Below are 22,122 nucleotides of genomic sequence, written 5' to 3'. Positions count from 1 at the left end.
ATCTTGTTATGAGCATTTTCTCGTAGACTGTTAGATCCATGGTCAGATATGGCTGAATTCTCAAGGACTGCTGGGTCATGATTGCGTGCGTAACAGATTTTTTTGTGATCTGCGTAGTCAGCCTCAATGATTCCAAATGGCCCAGCGCAAGTCGTTTCAGTTCTTCTTTGGAAATTTCTCTCAAGGTTTCTGGGGTAAAAAAGTACTTTTGTTGGCCCAAATCAGTAAAAAAATGTCTAACATACGAGAGCCATGCGATTTTATGAGAGTGGTCCAAATCCATAGTGTCCTGTAGGATGCTTTTAGTCAGAGTGTTTTTTTCCGACAGCCAGGCTCGCCTCCAGAGCAGGAGAGGTTGAATTTTTATTAAGTCTTCAATGTGGGGGATTCCCAGCTCTAAATGTGAGGCATAGGTGGAGGTGCCTCTAGGAATTGAAAGGAGGAAACTGATGAAGATGTTCTCTTCTTTTTGTATTGGGCTGGAGGAAACATGGCCCCAGATCCCTGCTCCATATAATGCAATAGATTGACATTTTGCAGCGTAGATTTGAAGCAGTTCTACTGGTGCTCTTTTTCCCAGTTTATTCGAGAATTTTATCAGCGCCATGATTGCTCTTTTGAAGAGATGCCTCCTAGTCTCAACCGCCGCTTTCCAATTTAGGGTATTATCGATCATGATGCCCAGATACGGGTATTGTGAGGTCTTTTCAATTTTTTCACTATTCAGATAGATCAACTTGATTGACTTGGTTGCTTTTCTTGATCCACCGGCCACCATAACAAACGTTTTTTTGATGTTAATGCGCAGATCCAAAGCCCCCATGAAGTCTGCATATTTAGTTAGTGATTTCTGCAGTTCGTTGGGGGTACGAGCTAGAATGACTGCGTCGTCCGCATATAGGAGCGCGGGGATCAAGCGACCTTTTACACTGGGGAGGTCCCTCGCCCCTCGCAGCATAGACTCTTCTAGGCCGTTTGTGTACAGTAAAAAGAGAAAGGGAGCAAGGACACACCCTTGCCTTACTCCCCGCTCTACCCTGAATGGTGCTGTCAGTTCTCCGTTAATTCCGTATCTTACTCTCGCCGTGGCTTCACTATATAGTTCCCTCAGAAAGTTTAAAAGGGGAGGGTCGACCCCCATTACGCTCAGCAGTGACCAAAGCTTCGCATGCGATACGCAGTCGAATGCGGAGGACAAGTCCACGTAGACCATGTAAATGGAGCCAGGTTTAGCATGGGTATATTTTGAAGTTAGCAGACTCAGGTTTAGGGCCTGCTCAACCGTCCCGAAGCCCTCCCTAAACCCGAACTGTAAGTCCGAAAGAATGGTTTTATCTTCTACCCATTGCTGAAGTTTTTCAAGGAGAACTCTTCCAACTACTTTTCCCAAAGAGTCTAGAAGCGAGATCGGTCGATAGCACTTTGTGTCCTGACGGTCCCCCTTCTTAAAAATTGGAACCATAATTGAAGAGGACCATGACTCTAACAGACCGAGTTCCATTGTAGCTAGACAGACTCTTGTCAGTATTGGAACCCATAAGTCCGGCTGATGTTTGAACAAGTCAACTGGAACCCCATCAGGGCCAGGAGCTTTCCCGCTTTTGCTTGAAGATAGTGCCAATGCTAGGTCCTGCATATCGAGGTCCATGGTTATAGGATAGGCGACTGAAGGGATATTGGAGTGATTTTCTTCGCTATTTGGTGACAATTTAAACATTTCTGTGAAATGATTCACCCATGTCTCCTCGTCAATGGCCACATCTATTTTTGGGCCGGCGAAATCAGCCAGCGCGGGTGATTTAACAATCTTCCAGAAGGTCTTACTGTCTTTCAGGAGTGCACTCTTATGTAGGGCATTCCACAAGGATAGTTTCAGTTCTTTTTTCCTCTCTTTTCTGGAAATGATGTACGCTCGTCGGAGGGCTTGGATCTCTATTGCATCTCTAATTGGTTTTCCGAGAGCTTTCCTTAATTTGGTTTGTGCTTTTGTGCAATCTTGGTTAAACCAACCTGTGGGATTTGTTTTTGTTTGGCTAGGTGTTTTCGTCAGCTGTTTTTTAACTTGCTCTATTATTATGCCGAAGTTTTCCAGAATTTGTTTTGGCTCTGCGTAAGGGTCAAGGCAGATCAGAAAGCTGTTGTAGGAGGATTCTACTAGCCGCTTTGTTATTATGTTTGGGTCCACCTTTTCCCATTTTATGGTATAACCATTATTTTTCCCCAGTTCCAATCTGTTCTGGGCCAGCGTGTTTGCTATCGATGCCATCAGTGATCTTGGTTGATAGATGTGGAAGGTCAGGTTTAAGGCAGAATGATCACTAAGATTATTTTCCAGAATTTTAAAATTTTTAATATGGTCTTTTAAGCCTTCTGTTACAAATACAAAGTCTACGGTGGTCGCGTGGCCCCTTCCCCTATAGGTAGGTTCTAGTTTGCTATAACGCTGTTGTATGGGGTTCAGAATTTGTAGATCCAGATCAGCTAATGTTCTGTTCATGACAGCCCCCACTCCTGAGTGGGAAAAGTGTACCAATGAGTTATCGTTTTCGTCCTTCAACCCACATATATCATTCAAGGGACAAGGATGAATGTTAAAGTCTCCTCCCCAGATTATCTGCGGTGTTTCCTTTTTCTGCTTGGCATGCCAATGATCAGTTATTTTTGATTGAATTAGTGAAAGAACATTCAAAAAGATGTCATCCTCTAAGTTGTTATAGAGGTTTATTATTGTAAAACAAAGTTTTTTCCCAATTGTAAGTGTGAGAATCTGGAAGTGTGCAGTTAAGTCTACCTTAATGATCTTCAAATCAGCAATTGTGTTGGCCAAGTATGTTACCAGACCCCCTTTCGGTCTACCTGCGATGCTGGGGAGAGCGGGGGATGAAAATGTCCTATAGCCCGCAAGATGTAAAGGAATCATTGTCCAGGTCTCTTGTAAACAAATGATTTGTGGGTCCTTCAAGAAACCGGCGGCCGTACCATCCTCTATTTTGTTTCGGAGGCCTGCCACATTCCAGAAGGTAATGGATAATGACGAGAGTGCGTTGTCTAGGGGTGGTTTTTCCATTTGAGGAAGTTCTATTGTGGGATTAGTCAGATCCACAGTTGTTAGTACTGACTCCGGGGAATTACTTCTTTGTCAATCAACCATTTCCAGGCCGCTAAAACGATTCATTAACGGTATCCCTTGCCAGTTTTGCCCATTAGTGGGCTCTCTGTAGCTGGTGCCATATGGATTCTGCGGTGGTCTCTCCCACTGCTCCCAATTTCTGGATCTATTATGTGGGCCCATGATCTGCCATGGTGCTTCTCTTTGCTGGTGGTTTTGGTTTGAAGGCCACCAAGGGTGGTCTAGCTCATTGTGTTGCGGCCTTAATTTTGGACCCGCGACGTCTAGCTCCCATGGTTGTAATATTGGTTTCCTCCAAATACTATCGGTATCACGGGAATAGTTATTATTGTGATATCGTTTTGGGTAGAAGTATGACAGGGGTCTTGTGGCAATTCCCCCAAAGGTGTTAAACTCCCGGGAGCAGATATATTCTGCTGTGGTTGGATCGTCGAACGTGATTACTACACAATCACCCCGGATGGTTTTTTTTCTGTGTCCCACCCACGAGGTCCGGGAGACTGAGGCTATTGTGCTTTTCCAGTGTTGGGGAACAGGGCGGTTAGTGTTCAGCCAATACTGTACTTTGTTCTTCAGTGACCAGTTGGGTTCAGCCCCCTCCCCAGTGAGTTCGGGGACCCCTGTCATGACCACTACGTATGGGCATGCCGCGGGGGGCAGGTTTACAGGGGGTCTTTGGTCGGTGCTCTCTCTCGGGGTTCCTTTTGTTATTGTTTGTTTTATATTGGTTATAGCAGGGGTTATGGGGGGGGGGAGGGTTCGTCGTAGCGGGGATCTTAAAGGAAGGGGTATTTGTGCTTGGGGTATTTACTATTGGTGCGGAAAGTGGAACGGGTGGTAGAGGGATGGTCAAGGAGTTGGGAGTGGTTTTTTGAGCAGTGGGAGGGTTTGGTACTGTTGAGACCTTTGGTGTAGGTTGTTCTTTGGTCTGTGGAGGAGGCAACGTTACCGATTTCTTGTTTGGGTGAGTTATGGTCGAGGAATCTGAAGGAGGCTTTAAAGGGACTTGTGGGGGTGTGGTTTTGGGAGGGCAGGAAATTTTTGAAATTAGACTCTCGATGTTACTGAGTCTAGATTCTAAGGGACGAATATAAGAGTTCAGCAGAGAAGCTATCTCCTTAATTAACTTGGCTGATTCTCTTTCTTTGCCTAGATATCGTGGGCTTTTAGGTTCCAGGAGTGGGAAGTCTTGAGGATCGTGTGGTAGGTGATGTATCGTTGTTATATTACTGGGCGGGGGGGCAGAGTGAAGGGGAAACGCTACTGGATTTGTGTCACCTACCAGAACTATAAGATCAGCCGTTTCGATGTTTTCTAAATGGTCTGGTTGTTTGCTAACATTTCTTTTTTTAATTGCTCCCTCCCTCCTCCCTCTCATTTGCCTTATTTCTTCAGGGGTTGGGTCAGGGAAGATGTCTGGGGTTTTTTCTAGGTCACTGTCCGAGAAGGCTACTGAGAGTTGTGTGGCAGAAAGGTCCACGTTGTTTGGGAGACTAAGTCTGTTCGCGGACACAGTCATGGGAGTTGGTGTTGGCTGGGCATCTGGAGTTCTTGCGGTAGCTAGTAGTCCCAATGAGGATCGGCGTGCAATAGCGAGTTCTGTTGAAACTCTCCCCTCAATTAAGCTTATGCTCTGATCAATGAATGTGTTTGCTTGGGCGAGGAAATCATCCATAGGACCAAGCAATTTATCTCCTATCCCATTTTTTTTGGCTTTTTTCTGTTTGTTAGATCGCGTATTCATTTTCCAATGGGTGACTTTGGGGGGATCAGAGCGTAATAAATACCTATGAGAAGATGGCCGTGGAGGTGACGTTAGGGGGGTGGGCCGGACCGGACTCTCTCGTACTCGAACGGCCTCAAACGGCCCGCTCTTTGCCCGGTCTTCGCCCCGGGCTACGTCCCGCGCGCGTCCCGCGGCGCGCGTTCCCTAGATGTTTTATAGGAAGTGAGAAGTTGTGGGGGTGTGGCACTGGGAGGGGGCGCGCCTCTCACGGGAAGAGGACCAGCTAGAGATGGTGCATGCTGGTCCTCGCAGTCCCGGGGGCGGCGCCTCTCTCTCCTCTGCGGCCACGCGGTGTTTTCCGGCGTCCCCGCAGCTCCAGCAACAGCAGGTGAAAGTCAATTAGCTACTCCTGTAGCTTCAGGCGGTGATTCAGGGCTCCAGCGAGGGACAACAGCAACGGCAAAGTCTTTAGCGAGTGGCACCCGCGAAGCGGGTGCCGCGAGATGTTAAGGGCTTGGCTGGGGGTGTGGCACTGGGAGGGGGCGCGCCTCTCACGGGAAGAGGACCAGCTAGAGATGGTGCATGCTGGTCCTCGCAGTCCCGGGGGCGGCGCCTCTCTCTCCTCTGCGGCCACGCGGTGTTTTCCGGCGTCCCCGCAGCTCCAGCAACAGCAGGTGAAAGTCAATTAGCTACTCCTGTAGCTTCAGGCGGTGATTCAGGGCTCCAGCGAGGGACAACAGCAACGGCAAAGTCTTTAGCGAGTGGCACCCGCGAAGCGGGTGCCGCGAGATGTTAAGGGCTTGGCTGGGGGTGTGGCACTGGGAGGGGGCGCGCCTCTCACGGGAAGAGGACCAGCTAGAGATGGTGCATGCTGGTCCTCGCAGTCCCGGGGGCGGCGCCTCTCTCTCCTCTGCGGCCACGCGGTGTTTTCCGGCGTCCCCGCAGCTCCAGCAACAGCAGGTGAAAGTCAATTAGCTACTCCTGTAGCTTCAGGCGGTGATTCAGGGCTCCAGCGAGGGACAACAGCAACGGCAAAGTCTTTAGCGAGTGGCACCCGCGAAGCGGGTGCCGCGAGATGTTAAGGGCTTGGCTGGGGGTGTGGCACTGGGAGGGGGCGCGCCTCTCACGGGAAGAGGACCAGCTAGAGATGGTGCATGCTGGTCCTCGCAGTCCCGGGGGCGGCGCCTCTCTCTCCTCTGTGGCCACGCGGTGTTTTCCGGCGTCCCCGCAGCTCCAGCAACAGCAGGTGAAAGTCAATTAGCTACTCCTGTAGCTTCAGGCGGTGATTCAGGGCTCCAGCGAGGGACAACAGCAACGGCAAAGTCTTTAGCGAGTGGCACCCGCGAAGCGGGTGCCGCGAGATGTTAAGGGCTTGGCTGGGGGTGTGGCACTGGGAGGGGGCGCGCCTCTCACGGGAAGAGGACCAGCTAGAGATGGTGCATGCTGGTCCTCGCAGTCCCGGGGGCGGCGCCTCTCTCTCCTCTGCGGCCACGCGGTGTTTTCCGGCGTCCCCGCAGCTCCAGCAACAGCAGGTGAAAGTCAATTAGCTACTCCTGTAGCTTCAGGCGGTGATTCAGGGCTCCAGCGAGGGACAACAGCAACGGCAAAGTCTTTAGCGAGTGGCCGCACGAGATAGAACTGCCCTGCAATCTGGAGGAATGTTTAGGCCCTGAAATTCGTGGAACTCAGGAGCCAGGCCGATAATTTGAGAGATGCTGGATCCGGGTGTTGGACTTGTTCCTGGTCCATTGTGAGGAGAGATAGAAACGGTGTTAACGGAATTGGAGGTTGCAGGGCGAAGAGATGGAGTTCCGTGAACCAATGTTGGCAAGGCCATGCTGGAGCTATTAGAATTACTGTGCAGGGCTCTGCCTTCTTCTTCCTGAGGACCCTGGGAATCAGTGGAAAGGTGTAGGCAAATACACCAAACCATGCTATTGAAAATGCATTCCCCAGAGATCCATGTTGGGGATGCCAGCTTGTGAAGTGTTGGCGTTTGTGTGCTGTGTGGCAAACAGATCCAACAGTGGTTCGTCCCACTGAGAGAAGATGCTGTTGAGAGTATCTTGGTTCAACTCCCACTCGTGGCAGGTTGTATGCAGTCTGATTAGCGAATCTGCCAATGTATTGTATTTCCCTGGAACATACTCCGCTGTCAGGGAAATTTTGTGTTGAAGTGACCAGTTCCAAATTTTTTGAAATTCTTGAGAGAGTGACAGCGAACGAGTTCCTCCTTGTTTGTTTAGGTAGTGCATCGTCGTAGTATTGTCTGTTCTGAAGAGCACTAGTGAACCTTTTATCCTGGGAAGGAATGCCAGGAGGGCTAGATGGACTGCTCTCAGCTCTAGGAGGTTTATGTGTAGCTTCTGCTCGGAAGAGGAACACTTCCGGCTGATCTGAAGCTCCTGAAGGAAGGCTCCCCAACCTTCTAGAGACGCATCCGTGGTTATCACTTGAGGAGAGGCTTGAATTAGAAAAGGTAGGCCTCAAGAGAGATGTTGTGGATGAGTCCAGCAGCTTAGAGAGACGACCATCTGAGGAGTCACCTGTATGATGTCGTCGAAGGATCCGTCGATTTGAATCCACTGAGTGGAGAGAGCCTCTTGGAGAGGACGCATGCGGAGGAGACAGTAGGGAACTAGAAGAATGCAGGAGGACATCATTCCGAGGAGGGATTTGAATAGGCACACTGAAAGAGATTTTCTTTTCTGTATGCGCTCTGCTAATTGCAGGAGTTTTTGTTGTCGTTCCTGAGACGGGTTAGCTTTTTTCAGGACCGTATCCAGGACAGCTCCCAGAAATGTTATCCGCTGAGAAGGTTGTAGGACCGATTTGTCTGGGTTGAGGGTAAGACCCAATTTTTTGAAAAGCTGTAGACAGGCTCTGGGAGAATTCCTCGTGCTGTCGAGAGAGGGTGCCTTGATGAGCCAGTCATCGAGATAAGAAAAGACTTGGTGATGCTGCTGCCTGAGGTATGCAGCCACTGGGGAAATACGTTTTGTGAAGATGCGTGGGGCTGACTTGAATCCGAAGGGCAGGACCTGGAACTGGTAGTGCCTGCCGGCCACAGCGAACCTCAGAAACTTTTTGTGTCTCCTGTGGATAGGAATATGAAAATAGGCATCTTGGAGGTCCAAAGATACCATGTAGTCATTCTCATTGAGAAGCTGCAAGACTTCTTGAATGGTGATCATGCAAAATGATTGTTTCTTCAAGAATTTGTTTAGACTTCTCAAATCTAGGATTGGCCTCCATTTCTTTTTATTTTTGTGCAACAAGAAGAATCGGGAGTAAAAACCTTGTCCTCTTTGATGAACAGGAACCGGTTCTATATCTCCCTTCTGGATCATTGATGATATTTTCAGGAGTAAGAGGTGTAAATGTTTGTGAGCCATAGGTTGAGGAGGTGTCGGTGGAGGCGTTTGCACAAATTCTAGAGAATGTCCCAACTGCACTACATGGAGAACCCAACGATCTGTTGTGATTTGATTCCAATTTTGAAGATAGTGGGATATCTTTCCTCCTACTTTTGAAGGTGGAGATGAAACGGAGATCGGCAGCAGAGAGAAGTCATTGGTGTCGGGCGGAAACCTTCTGTCATCCGGCCCTTCCGCGAAAGGAAGACTTGTTGTATGAAATCAGTGTCTGTTGCCTCTGTTGAAATTGTGGCCTGTATCGTTTGTTAGAGGAGGAGTAGGCAGGCCTATAATGCTGGTAGCCTCCTCTGTAAGAAGATTGCCCTTACCCCTTGAGCCTCGAAAAGGAGTGCCTTTATATTGAAGGGTACCCAAAGCTCTGGCTGTGTCTGTATCTTTTTTGATCCCTTGGAGAGCTTCATCGATATGAGTTCCAACAAAGAGTTGTCCATCATAGGGCATGTCAAGTATCTTGTTCTGAATCTCAGGCCGGAATGGTGTTGCCTTAAGCCATCCTAGAGCCTTAGGACCGCCGCCCCAGCCAGTTGGCGGAAACCAGTGGATGTGATGTCCATCGCACAGTCGATAATTTCAGAAGCCGATCTTTCACCCTCTAGCAACACCTTTCTTGCTTCCTCTTTAGACTCTTGCAGCAGGGTCTCTAGGTAAGGTGCAATGTCTGACCACATCTGCCTGTTTTAGCGTTCCAATAAAGCCAATGATTTAGATGCCCGCACAGTTAACACTGACATGGAGGAAAAAAGCTTTCCAATATTGTCCAAGCATCTGCCCTCTTTATTCGGAGGCGCTGAAAGTGGGGCAGATGGGTTTTTTGGTTTGCGTTGAGCTGCCTGACTAATCAATCAATCAGGCTTGGGATAGCCTATAAGGCAGGCCAGAGCGTTGTCTGGAGCACTATATTTTTTATCCAATCTTGGCAAGACTGGTGGAACTGTAGAAGGGTTTTGCATTATTTTGATGCCTTGATCCCAGATATAATCTATGATAGGCATAGATCTAACAGATTTCTTGAAAGGTTCCTTGAAATCGTAAAGGAAACAGTCCTGTTGGAGAGACGGCATTGGAAGTTGAAAACGTTGTGCTGCTCTTTCCAGGAGATTATGGAATCCTCCGATATCCTCTAGAGGAGAGTTCACTTGAGGAGGCAACGGCGACGCTGGAAGAGGGATAACATAGTCATCCCATTCGTCATGATGAGACTGAGTATCCTTAATTTCTCCTTCTTCCTATGTTTCCTCCTCCTCAACCTCCGTAGAGGGAGGAGGAGGCCCAGGCACTTCAATGGTAGGAGGCGGTGGAGGTGGAACTTGCGCTCTCTGAGGTGGAGAGAGAACTGGAGCAGGAGACGGAGCAGAGGTAGAAAACCTCTTCTTGTAGTCTGAAATCATAAATTGCAGGTCAGAGACCAGGGCTGAAGGAAGACAAACCATCTGTGGCTGTTGATGATGACATTCATCTTGATAGTACGCCTGCTCAACCATATCTCATACTCAGAGTCCTCCTGCTATTTAACATTGAGTTCAGAAGAACTTCTTGCAGCCCGAAACATACTGTCCTCGACCGAATCATCATCTTCGTCCAAAAGATGAGAGGGAAGCAAAGGTTGGACCCTACTGGGTGATGTCAGGGAAGGCGTCAGCCTCTGCTTGCTGAATTTCTGTTTAAAATATGTATTTTCTGTCTTTGATTTAGGTGTCGTGAACAAGGCCGACATCGGAATATTCGTCGATGGTCCATTCATCGATGGTCACAAGGGGCACTGCCGTCGATGAAGGACCTTTCGTCGACGAAGTCTTCGTCGACGGGAGGGTCATCGACGGTACACTCTTCGTCGACGTGCGTATCATCGAAGACGAAGCACTTGTCGCCGTGCTCGTCGTCGAGCGAGCCGCCAACGCTACCTTCGACATCGATGAAGATTTCTTTATCTTGATCGTCGACGACAGAGGGGTATGTGCCGACGACGAAGACGTCGTCGACGACGACGAAAGGGATGCCGACGAGACTGAAATTGTAGAAACGTTGTCGTCGACGAAGTCACTCCAGTAGCTGTATAAGGAGATCTTGTCGTCGTCGAGGCCACCGTCGATGAGATGGTAGTCGACAGGGCTGAGGAAGGCTTTTTAAAAGTGAGCTTCACCCTCGGCAGAGGAGTCAGAGGGTCTGAAGCTGGTTTCTGCAAACTTTGAAGGGGACGAGACTCCCATGCAGGCAAATCCTTAATTTTTGAAGCCTCTGAAGACTTTTTGTGTGTCTTCCTTTAAGGTTGCTGCGAAGAATGACCTGGAGAGACATCTCTGGGCCTTTTTTGAGGAGTTTTAGAAGGGGATTTTGATGAGCTCTCACTCTCCTCAGAGGACAAGGGGTCTTCTTTGCCCTTAAGCCTCTGCAGAAAAGTCAAAAGCCTTCCCTCACGGTCTTATAGCGTTTTTGTAGAACAGGTATAACATACCTTGCAAGCTTTAGGTGAGTGGTCCGGATACAGACAGTAGAGGCAGTCCTTATGTTGGTCGTCGACATGTAACTTCTTCTTGTTGCAGGTACCACAGGGCCTAAAAAGGCTTTTTTTTTGAGTGTCCAACATGAAGACACTAAAGATTTCACTCAGACAAAGATAATCTTGAAGAAAATACCTTGAATCCAAGAAATAAGGAAAACCTGAGCAGAGCTCAGTGAAGACTCCCTTAGCACGACTTGCGGTAGAAAATCTGAGGGACTAGAGCTCCTTCCAGGAAGGTTCCAGTGGAGGGTGACAGCTGATTGGCTGTTCTCTAGAGTTTGGTCCTTATTACAAAAGGACCTGGATATGTTACTAATGTGAGGCCTCCTATGGCTAATGGGACATTAATTTACTTACGTACCTGGGACTCCCATCCCAACTGCGGGGAATGATTCAGGCATGTGAATCTATGAAAGATACCCTAATACTAGATAAGAACATAATTCTATTCGGACAACTTCCTATTCTATGTCTTTGGGAGGTACAGTGGCTTCAAAATAAACTGGATTAAATTGCTAATTTATCAACTGACATACTGGATTTCCATGGCATCAATAAGGGGGCAACTGCAGATCTTAAGGGAAAGATTTTGTTACTTAGGCACCTATGTCACGAGAGATCCAAAGATATTCCTAAAAAGTAATTTACATACCATCCCAGGGAAGATGAGAGGATGCGAGCTGCTGGAGGTCCCTCTCACTATCTATGCTTAGAAGGGTGTCCAAGTTCAAAATAGTCTTTTTGCCCAAGTTTATGTACACTCTCTAAAATGCTCTTTTTAGTGTCCCCAGGGGATTTTTCAGTTGATGGCTGGAGAAATCTGTCAGTTGCTATAGAATGATAGGGTGCTGAACACAGTTCTCTCCAAGTCGGTACGGGAGGGTTTAAGACAGGAACAAAGCCTTCCCGGATTGTAAGGAAGTATTTTCTGGGCTGCTCGGACAGTGTTGGTCATAACTGGGCTTACGGGCCATTGAGGAGCCGTCGGTCAGATTTGACAGGCGCTGGATGGGGACACATGGGTATTTGGGTACAATATATTGTACAAACCACACACAGAACTGTCCAGCAGGCATTATTGTAATCCTTCGACTATGGGACAGAATGCTAAAATGACTTGGATGGCAGGTGACCTTGACCAGGGATACACGACTACAGGACAATTAGGTGAAACAAACAAATTAAAGGGTTTTAATGGCTGGGATTTAATTGTAATTAGTAAGTTAGGGGATATCTAGGTAGTATGGGCCTTAAGGGTTACAGGGAGCTTAAGGAAGTATATCAGATGCCAAAGGGGGAGGTTTTTCACTATTTACATCCCCGTCATGCCCCGGTAGACATGCTTGAAGATATACAGATTAAAAAACCTAAGTCTTTAGCGGAAGGAAATTAGAGCTGAACCTCTGCCACGGAAGGGACTCTCGATTATATACAAAAAAATTTAATAATCTCCCTGACCCCCTGGGGAGGAGGGGTTCAAGGATAGCCAGGATGGAGATGCAGAAGACCTTTTTGATGAGGAATGGGATGAGACTCGACAGGGGATAGTGGACATTTCAGTTATAGCTGGATTCAGGTTGATTCAACTCAGGATGCTTTATAGTCTACATACAAGGACACTTCTGGTTACTTTCGGATGACCAATCATTGTATATATAAATGTCTACATGTGCATTTATTCTAATAATTTAAATCATATGTACTGCTGTTGCCCTGCCATTTTAGTTCTCGGCTAGGCAGCGCATGCGCTGCCTCGTCTCGAGATGCTGTATACAGTATGGCGAGGGAAGCTCCGCCCACTTTCCTCCTAGCTTTACCTAGCTTTTTAATTGGCCAAAATATAAAATTCTGCATTGTGATTGGTTTTTGGGAAGTTAGTCCCGCCTCCTGACGACCATATCATCATTTTTCTCCTTCCATGGATATCAGCCCCTTTTCTTTAAAAACTCTTTTGTTCCCCTGCCTCCCCCGTTTCCTCTCACAGTCCATCACTTTTCTGCCCACCACAACCCCCCCCCCCCCCACTCTCGTTCTTGCCTTTTTGGACGCCTGCACTTTGTTTACAATGCAATAGGGCTCACGTAAATACGAGTCCTATTGCATTTATAAATGTTTGTTTGAACCTGGGATTGGCTGAGTTCATTCCCACTCTATTTTGACTGACTTGTCCTCAACACATGTGCAATACAGACATTACCTGGAAGCGGAAGCACGGCTAAAAGAAGGCAGAAGGGTGAATGTCAGCAGCATCATGGCGGATGTAAAGCAAATGCGGCTGCCCGAGGCACACACAGTGGCCATAAAGAGGGCGGCCCCCTAGACACAGAGGGCTTCCCCTGCCCCTCGCTAGTATCCTCTCCTCCCCCGGGCAGGAGGTGTCCCGAGGGGAGCAAGGAGGAGCTAAGTGGTCTCGTCCGGTGCGGCAGGCAGGGCGAGGGGTACTTAAGCCCCCCTCGCCACCTTCTCTGCCTCTTTGCCGCACCGGACGCGTCGTGATGACCTCGTAGCGGGGACACACATTTTGTCCTTTGCTGCCCTGGTGCCGTTGGCTCGTCCTGGTGACGCGTCGTGCCTTGTCTGGCGTCGGGTTTGTTCTGGTGAGTGTGGGCACTGTGGCCGTGGGTCCCTCCCCCCCTTTCCTTTTGTGGCTCCGTGTGGGAGTCGGGTCGTACTGGTTTGTTGGGCAGGGGTTGGGGCCGGGGAGGTCCGCGAACCCCCCCCTCATTGGCTGGGGGTGGTGTTGTGCGGCAGATGAATCAGTGGCCTCGAGCTCGGGTGACTGGGTCACGTTTGTCTGGCTCGGAGTCTGCTGCGGTCAGGAAGGTGTGTGACGGAATGCCCCCCCACCGGTGGCCATTTTGGGGAGGGCCGTCGGGGATCACAGGCAGGCACTCTAGGCTGTTTGCACCGCCCGTCTGGGACGGAGTGTTTCGCCAGCGGTGGTGGTGTCCTCGGTTTTAGCGTGCCGTTTCTTCCGGTTCGGGTGCCCCTGTTGGGATGGTGGGGGTCGGGGCTGCCGTGTCCACCACCAGGCCCGATGCTGGCCTGCTTGTTGCCGCTCGGTTTTCGTGCGGTCCATGTTGGAGGTGTACAGACAGGGTGCTTTCTTGTGTTCACGTGCGCATGCATTGCGCCTCAAGGGTCGCTGTGTGTTGAATTTCGGCGCTTCATACAGGGACGGGTGCAGTGTCTGCTGGGTGTCCGTCGGCCAGATTTCGCATTTGTGGGGTGACCCGTTGACACCGTTCCATGCTCTGCTGGCGTTAACACTTGGTTGCGTTACGCAAGTATGTGCCACACCCAACTCCTTCGAGCATATATTGTGGGCTAACTAGTGCTCGTACTGTACAACTAGCCTGACCTCTGTCGTGTGGGGGGCAGGGCGGCTCTGCCTGTTGCCCTTCTAGAATAGACGACAGGGTGGCCTGTACTCAGCTGCATCCTTTCCTGGGCGATGAGATCGCATCCCTGTCTGATTTGTCAGCTGGACTACATAGGCTGCTCAGCGTATGAGCTCTTGAAACCATGGCGCCCTATGATGCAGTAGGTACAAAGAGTCTAACGAGGAAAGCGGCAACCAGTACTCCAGGAATCACGCACTGCATTGTTTTAACATGTCCTTCTCTCGTTATTGATAGTTGGAGAGGCTGGCAAACGGCAGCTAAAGTGCATATGCGTGCTACCGTGGCCGGTTCCCCCAGGGGATCTAGCAGGTTTTCTGGGACCATTCTCATGTAATGCAACCTAGGGCGGAGGCTCCCTAGAAATTTAGAAGATGTGTTCGTTCTTAAGCTGATAGTAATGGGCACAATTCGGTTCTCAATGCAGTGGTAAGGCAGAAGGCTAGAAGTGCGAGGTGAACAGAGTGCATTTTGAGCCTATTTTCTTATAGATTAGGAGTAAGAAAGCTATGTCATCCTAATGATAAAGACCAGCTCCAGTCTGACAGCTTGCCATCCTTAGAATGTGCTGCAGATATTAAGAATATTGTCTTTCTGAAAGTCATGTTAATTTACCTCGTTTTCTAACCTTATACTTATTTTAGTTATTTGAGAGATGGAGTAGCTGGGTCAGCGGGCCCTTTAGCTTACCCTACATGTTTTTATTCCAGTATTCTCAAAAGTGCATTCCCTGTTAATAGAACTCCCAACAGTATCCCCTTTCATTATGGACGCTCTCAATGCTCTAATAATCAGTTAGACTTTAGGGTCAAGTACTGGTCAAAGGCTGTGCCAATTGTGGATGCTATGGAGGGATGGCTGTGAGTAAGCGAGTTCAAAGCTACAATAGTATAAATATATGCTATTATGCCTTGTAGGGACACTGCTAACTGAGAATAAGTTAATTGCAAGACAAAAGGCAAAGGGTGCAGGTAGGAAGGAAGCTAGGTAGTGGGGGGCCCGGGCGCGACGGTTGCCGCCGGCCGGGCTGTGGCGGAGTTACAGGGTGATCCGGAAGCAGAGAGGTGCAGCACTGTACCTCAGCGGGCACATAGGGGTGCCAGAGCCTAAGACCTGGGGCCTCATGGGAGGTTCCGGGAACACGTGTCGGCGCCCCAGTAGTCCTTCAGGCGGTTGTGGGCCTGTGCAACCGGTAGTTTGCCTAGCTACGCCCCGCAAGGGGCGTGAGTATAATGTTTACCATAAGGGGCAGCACATGGTGGTTCGCCACGGTGCTGCCGGGCTCATCAGGCGGGCAGGTGGCGAGAATGCGGCCTGCCCTTGGATCACCCGTAAGATAACCCACTATGATTACATAACGTTGTATGTAATAAACCTGCAGCAGTTTCTTCCCAATCTAACACTGGTGTCTAGTGTGTTATTTGCGGGATGCATGCTATGTTGTGGGGTGGGGGGTCCTGTTGCCATGATGTGTCTATGCGCGTCCTGCGGTGCGCTTTACCGAGGGCAAGCAGGAGCCTCAGCTTGTTTTAAAGAGCTTGCTGGAGCTCCGTTGTCATCTCTTTTATGGGCAGCCTGCTATCGCGTTTTCACTTTTACAATTCTGCAGCACGCCTGATCATTATCTTTTTACCACTCTCCCTCACCACAACCCTGTACATATCTTTGTAAGTATCTTTGTAAGTTTGTTTTCATTAACAGCACGGCGTGCCTGATGTTTTAATAATAATGGCGGGCACGCCCTTTCTTTTACCTCTCAGCTTGCAGCTCGTTGGCTACATAGTAGGTGAACATGTGGAAAGGTCTGTGCTCGGCTGCCCGGGTCCCAGGAGCCCCAACTCCGTGATTCCCACCTGCCCCTGAAATGAGGCTACGGCGCAGGAGGGTGCCTCTGGATGGGGTGTGAGGACCTGGACGCAACTTCATTGGTTTGGAGAAAGAGCTGTTGCCTACAACGTGGCACAGATGCTTGAATTGTCTATGGCCCTGTACGATTCTCTAGTGTGCCGCCCCCCTCCCGGAACACCAGGGACCACCTCAGTCCTTTCTCTGACTGGAGCAATGCAGAGAGGTGACAGGCTGAGCCTGCACTGACCCAGGAAGTGCTGACCACATGAAGACCCGTCACGTGCTACAAGGATATAAGCCCTTGTTGTGTCGGCAGCTTTGCCTTGGGAGTGCATGCCCCTATCTGTTGGCACCCTGGCACTGACACCACCTAACCTGAAGCAGAAATTGAAAAGTTAAGGTGCCTTTCAAGTCCCGTGTGCCCTGTCTTACAGGGAGATAATGGGCACCAGAACCACCCCTAGCCCCCTCTTGTGCCTCATCATGCCCTTTTTAGCAGGCACTAAACGCCGCCCTGCAAAGCCCCTGTAAGGGTCCCTCTGGGTGGACGCTCCACCATGTGCTTGGGGTAGAGGTCCTGTTCAGTGGGTTAGGAGGGGTTTCATATGAAGTGTGTTAAACACTTATAACACGCTTACACACAAGAACCCTTAGTCCAACTCCCTGTTAATGGTAAAACTTCATGGCACCGGGGGCTGGTGGCTGCTAGGGGTGGCAAGAGGAACGCTGGGTCGGTGCATGTGGTGTTGACTGTTGAGACTGTAAACAGCACCCCTGGACCACGGACCCGAAGATCGTGACAGACATTGTGCAAAGAGTGGGGCGGGAAGGAAAACTATAGCGTTTAGCACAGAGGCGCTATAGCAGTTTGGGGTCTGATGTCTGACGAGGAATGTGCTAGTTCTGTATTTCTAAGCATAGCCCTATTTTATGTATAGTGTTTGTTATATGTATATTACTTTCTCATAGACAAAGTAAAGCACAAAGTGAAGTGTTCGCTCATTGGGTGATATTTCTGTGTTAGGTTGTATCTGAGTGTGTTGCCACTCACCATCCCCACTCTTAAGAAAGCCTTTGGCAGCTCTGCCTCACTCGCCCTAGAGTCAGGTTCTAAAGGAGATTACCTGGTAATTCAGTTTGTTGTCCAGCAGCAAGTGTGCCTAGGTCACCGGGGATAAACAAGCAATCCCTGACTGTGATTCCACCACTCAAGACAGGTGTGACAGGACACAACAGCAACACTGTGCTGGTACTAACAGGACGGAAATAGCATTGCATAAGACCAGGCAGGGAACCGGTCATTATTTCTTGGCATTTCGAAATCACATATTCTATTCAGTTTTAGCAATATAGCCATTCATAACACTTTATTTGCTGGTGTGAGTTGTTAGCCAGTCAATGCCTGTACTGCACTGGTCTGTGTGTATATTTTATACTACAATTCCCGCCCGGGAAGTTTGACTATGTATTTCATCTTGTCAAAGACAATACAATGAGACCAGGTGGATGAACAAGACCAAATTCAGTATGTACAGTGTCATGGCGCCGACTTAGTACGGCAACAAGTGCTGGACAAAAAACAATTTGTTTTATGTTTGAGGAACGTCAGATGGGTGCATTTGATCAAAGTAGATCCAGAAGTCACTGCTGTGTCCTCCTCCCAGAGATGATGCAAACATACACACGAAGCCAAGTACCGCACACCTCCTCTTTAGTTACTCCAACTTGACAGCCGGTCTGGTAGTGGTGGTGATTCAACAGGCACATGTGCATGAGAGAGAGGAACCTGTAGTACCGCTCCCTAGCTCCTTCTGCTCTATGTGGGGTGCAGACCCTTATACTTCTCCCGTCTTGGACGTTTTAAGGCAGGGCAGGGTGTTTCTAGAACAATATTTTACTTTTGACGTGTCACACAGTTTGGTGCTTACTTTCCCTCCATGTTAAAGAACAGTAGATGTTTCAGCACCCAGGCTAATGTGCTGCATAGCTAAATACATATAAGGTCCTAAAGGCGAGACCGATTGCATTGCAAATGGTTGTTTTATTGGGTATCAATGCTACAATGTAATGTGTACTGAGAAATGATGGGAAATTGTTAATATATGATTATGTGTTTTTTGCTGTATCCTAACCTTGACCTTAAACTTAACCTTTAATTTTTCCCTGAATCGTGATTGCATTCTACCAATAATAACAACTATAACCTAATACTAAAGTTGCACCTATTCTTAACTTTGACGCTTACACTAACTCACAATTTAACTTAATACTAACCATAACTTTGCCCCTTACCCTTACACTTACCCTACCATTTATCCTATTCGTAACGCTAATATTAACCCTAACCTTAACTCTAACTTAATTCTAGCCTTAACCTTAAACCTACCCTAAATCTTGCCTTAATACTAACCCTTATCCATACACTAACCATAAAATAACCTTTGCTTTACCATTACCACGAAACCTAATCTTAACATGAACCCCTACTTTAACACAAATCTAGCTCTGACCCTAACTCAAACCCTTCCTCAAACCCTCATCCTTTTCACAATCTCAACCCTAACATAAAAACCAAATCTTAACATCAACCCAACCATTCATCTATCCATAACCCTAACTTTTACCACAACTCAAAATCAGCCTCTAACCTTGTCTTGAAACCCCCATTATACAAATCTAGTTTAAATGTATCTCTGGGATTTTTATTTCTTTGATTTCCCTTTCCAAAGAAATTTTTTTGAATGTAATGTTTTCCTTACAATAGTTTGTCTGAAATTTACTGGGGGAAATGCCAGAGTACCATATATGTCCTTGTCCACAGGTTGCTGTGTGATTGTACTAGACCAGTCTTTGGTGTTGTTTTTAGTAAAGTGTGCAGTTTCTTTAAGTCTGTATCTTCTGTTTAAAACATTAATCGAGACAGAGCTGGTATTAGAAATGTACGGGATCGGTGGTAACTCCATGGATCAGGTGTTTTTCACCCAGATGCTTTGGCCGCATAAAGCAGCAGAAATGTTGTAATCAAATTCAAATTCAAAAAAATCTTTATTTCGGTCATGAAAGACCATAAAAGATATACAAATAATTGTTATCAGTTAAGACATTTGTACATATACTATAAAAAGTCATAGTTAAAATCTGATTACTAAAAAACATCATAATTCGAAGAAGGGAGAGAATGGAGCTGTTTCATGTAGCTTTAGTGTCTCTAATAATTAAGGCGCGTATTCGCCACATAGCTGTCAGGAATTTTGCCATTGCAAACACAGTTGGAGCCGCTAAATCTGTTTTGAGGACTCTGGAAGCCGGAGCGAAAGTTCTGAAACCCAAGTTCCTTAAGTGAGGGACCAACCAGTAACTCCTAATTCTGCTGTAGGCTCTGCAGAACAGGACCACATGAAGATCGCTTTCCAGTTTATAATTGCATGCGGGGCATGCCCCTGAGTCCAGATTGCCTTCCCACGATTTTGTAAGGGACCTCAGGGGAAGAGAACCATACCTCCATTGCATGTAGATCTTCCGCACAGACACAGGTGTCATAGTGTCCAGTACATATTCAGGGCTGTAGGAGTCTTTTATCTTGATAAATGAGTCAGTTAAAGATCCTTCCCGGAGAGAGGACATGGCTTTCTGATGCATGGCTCTGTAGAATAAATTTGAAAGTTCTCTTCTAGAGAGCCTTACGGACACAACTTCCGGGTTGGACCCTAATTCTGGGACTCCAAGGTAAATGCACATATCCCTAATATACCTAATCCATGGGATTTTAGTGGCATAGGTTGATCTAATAAGCTCCTGCAGTTCATTTCTATAATGTACCAGGTCCTCACTGCTCCACAAACGCCTCCAATAGGTCAGTAATCAACATTTTGGGAAAAAGAAGGAATTACAGTAAGATTCAGGTGCCACGTCCTCGATTCCCCCTTTAATGCCTGAAATCTTAGCAGCCCCTCGGATCCAACTTTTTTAATAGGGGATCATTCCCTTTCTGGAATTACCAATTCCTGAAGGAGGGGTAGTGGTGTGTTTTCTAGGCCACTCTTATTTGGGCCTTCACTCCCTGACTTGGAGAGCAAGAAGTGAAGACTCAGGAATGGCAGATTGGATTGTTATTGGCCCAGCTGAAAGACAATAGTAGCCTGCTCCTGAATGCGATGGTTGGAGGTATGAGAGGCAAGGGGCGAAGGAGTCAGAAGGTGAATGAAGAGAAGAGGAAGATGGCAGATGCAGGGAGTGAGGAGAAACTGTTCCTACTGGCTTACATCAGCATAACTAGGCGGAGCTATTGTTCGCACCTGATAAAACCCTGGGTTTGGAATTTATCAGGTGCAATAAACATCACGTATTCTGAGGTTTTGTAGAATAACATGGGTATTGGTGGTTGTTGCATCAAAATCCACATGACAGCAAAAACGGTATTGTTTTCCCTTGCTAAATTTCGGCGTTTTGTCCTGTCTAAATTTAACGAAGGGTGAGGTATTGAAAGCATTCGTTAATTAGCCGGTGCGGTAAATACTACTTATCTCTAAAATACGACCCGCTCTGCTCGGAAAACCCTAAACAACTCGGAATTCTACCGTTTGTGTTGTATTTCCTATGAATTAGCTGCAAAAATATCAACAATGTCTTCCTATATTCGTTTATACTTGAACAAAGACAATTATGACACACAATTTGAAATGCATATGACAATTGCTTTAAAAAAATGGAAGAGAACGAAGGATTAGCAGTTAACCACTCAACCACTTTTCTTCCACAAATAACGTTCAAGTTGCCTGATCAACATTATTCCTGATAGAAAAGTGGTTACACTTATAATTATATTTAAATGAATAAGACTAGACTAATGACCAATCAAACATTTACAGCGTTTTGATTTGTACATTCTTCTACTCACTGTCCAGATTGGCTGGTGGGCTATTTTATGAAATATCTGGTTGTTGAAGTTTGTTCGCAGAGATTCAGACGCATTTGCTCTTAACCGAAAAAAATGAGTGCTTTAACTGGGCAGTGCTGTGGTTTTGAATTTAGAGCGCCCGATTGATGGTGTGTACAATAATGAACTATTATGTATGCCCCACATCTGTATTTGCACATCACCTCAACTGTTCCCTTTCTCTCGCTTTCTTTTTTTTATTTATTTAACAGACTTACGTCTTCACTGATGAGGAGGACGGAGACCTCAGAAAGCAATTGGGTAAAACATTAAACCGTAACATCTCTATCTACAAGACTGCAATAAAGTTTAGATTGAAAGCGGAATATAAAATATTGATTTACAAGTCTGAAACCATTTCCAATTTCTCATATGCCTATGTCCTGTGAGAGTAGAACACATTTCCCCTTTCTCTCTTCCAAAGCACTACAGCAATCGAACATTTTCCATGTGCTAAATTGTGACTAGCCAGTCTGGATGTCACTGAATCCCCAGTGTGCGCACCCTCCCGCACAATGGTCTAACTGGACTGGGGTGTCCCAGTTTATTATTCTTAAAAAAGTATCGTTCATAATATAAATGTAAATTAATTATATATATTTATTTTAAACTTTGAATAAAAATAAAAATGTGCATCTCATCACATTAAGGGGCTCATTAGGATTGCGGTTTTTCCGCATCCTCTGGGCCGGCGGAATCCACCGCCGGCCCTGAGGATGCGGAAAAACCGCAGCGGACCCACCAAAGACCCACCGCCACATTAGGATGGCTGGTGGGTCCTGGTTTCCGTCCGCAGCTTTTCTGCCGCGGTTGGCTTACAACCGCGGCGGAAAAGCTGTAATATGGTGACAGTGTCTCTCAGACACCGTCCACCATATTAGGATGCACAGAAAGAAATGCTTTTACACGGCGGATATTCCGCCGTGTAAAAGCATACGGTGCTTCACTGCGGGGGCCCGTTGCGGGCCCCCTGGGTGAAGGGGGGTGGGGGGTGCACATGGGGGGTACCTATGGTACCCCCCTGCATATGTATGCAGCAAGCGGCAGGCACCGCGCGGTGCCTGCTGCTTGCTGCATACATATGCAATGTATGCTTTTTTAACATTGCGGCGGGTGCAGCTTGAAGCTGCACCCGCCGCAATGT

At 47.6% G+C, this 22,122-nt stretch overlaps 1 protein-coding gene across 1 annotated transcript in view; it reads left to right on the top strand.

Moving 5' to 3' along the window:
• The window catches only part of MFNG (MFNG O-fucosylpeptide 3-beta-N-acetylglucosaminyltransferase), a 144,906-nt gene that overhangs the window by 42,583 nt on the left and 80,201 nt on the right, over positions 1–22,122 (top strand). The window contains exon 2 of the mRNA XM_078657839.1: positions 21,191–21,239. Coding sequence (XP_078513965.1) covers positions 21,191–21,239 — 49 coding nt within the window. The remainder of the gene's footprint in view (positions 1–21,190; positions 21,240–22,122) is intronic.

Source organism: Lissotriton helveticus, chromosome 1_1 (assembly GCF_964261635.1).
Source record: "Lissotriton helveticus chromosome 1_1, aLisHel1.1, whole genome shotgun sequence".
NCBI lineage: Eukaryota > Metazoa > Chordata > Amphibia > Caudata > Salamandridae > Lissotriton > Lissotriton helveticus.
The sequence above is the reverse complement of the archived record's forward strand: the minus strand, read 5'-3'. Positions and strand labels throughout refer to the sequence as shown.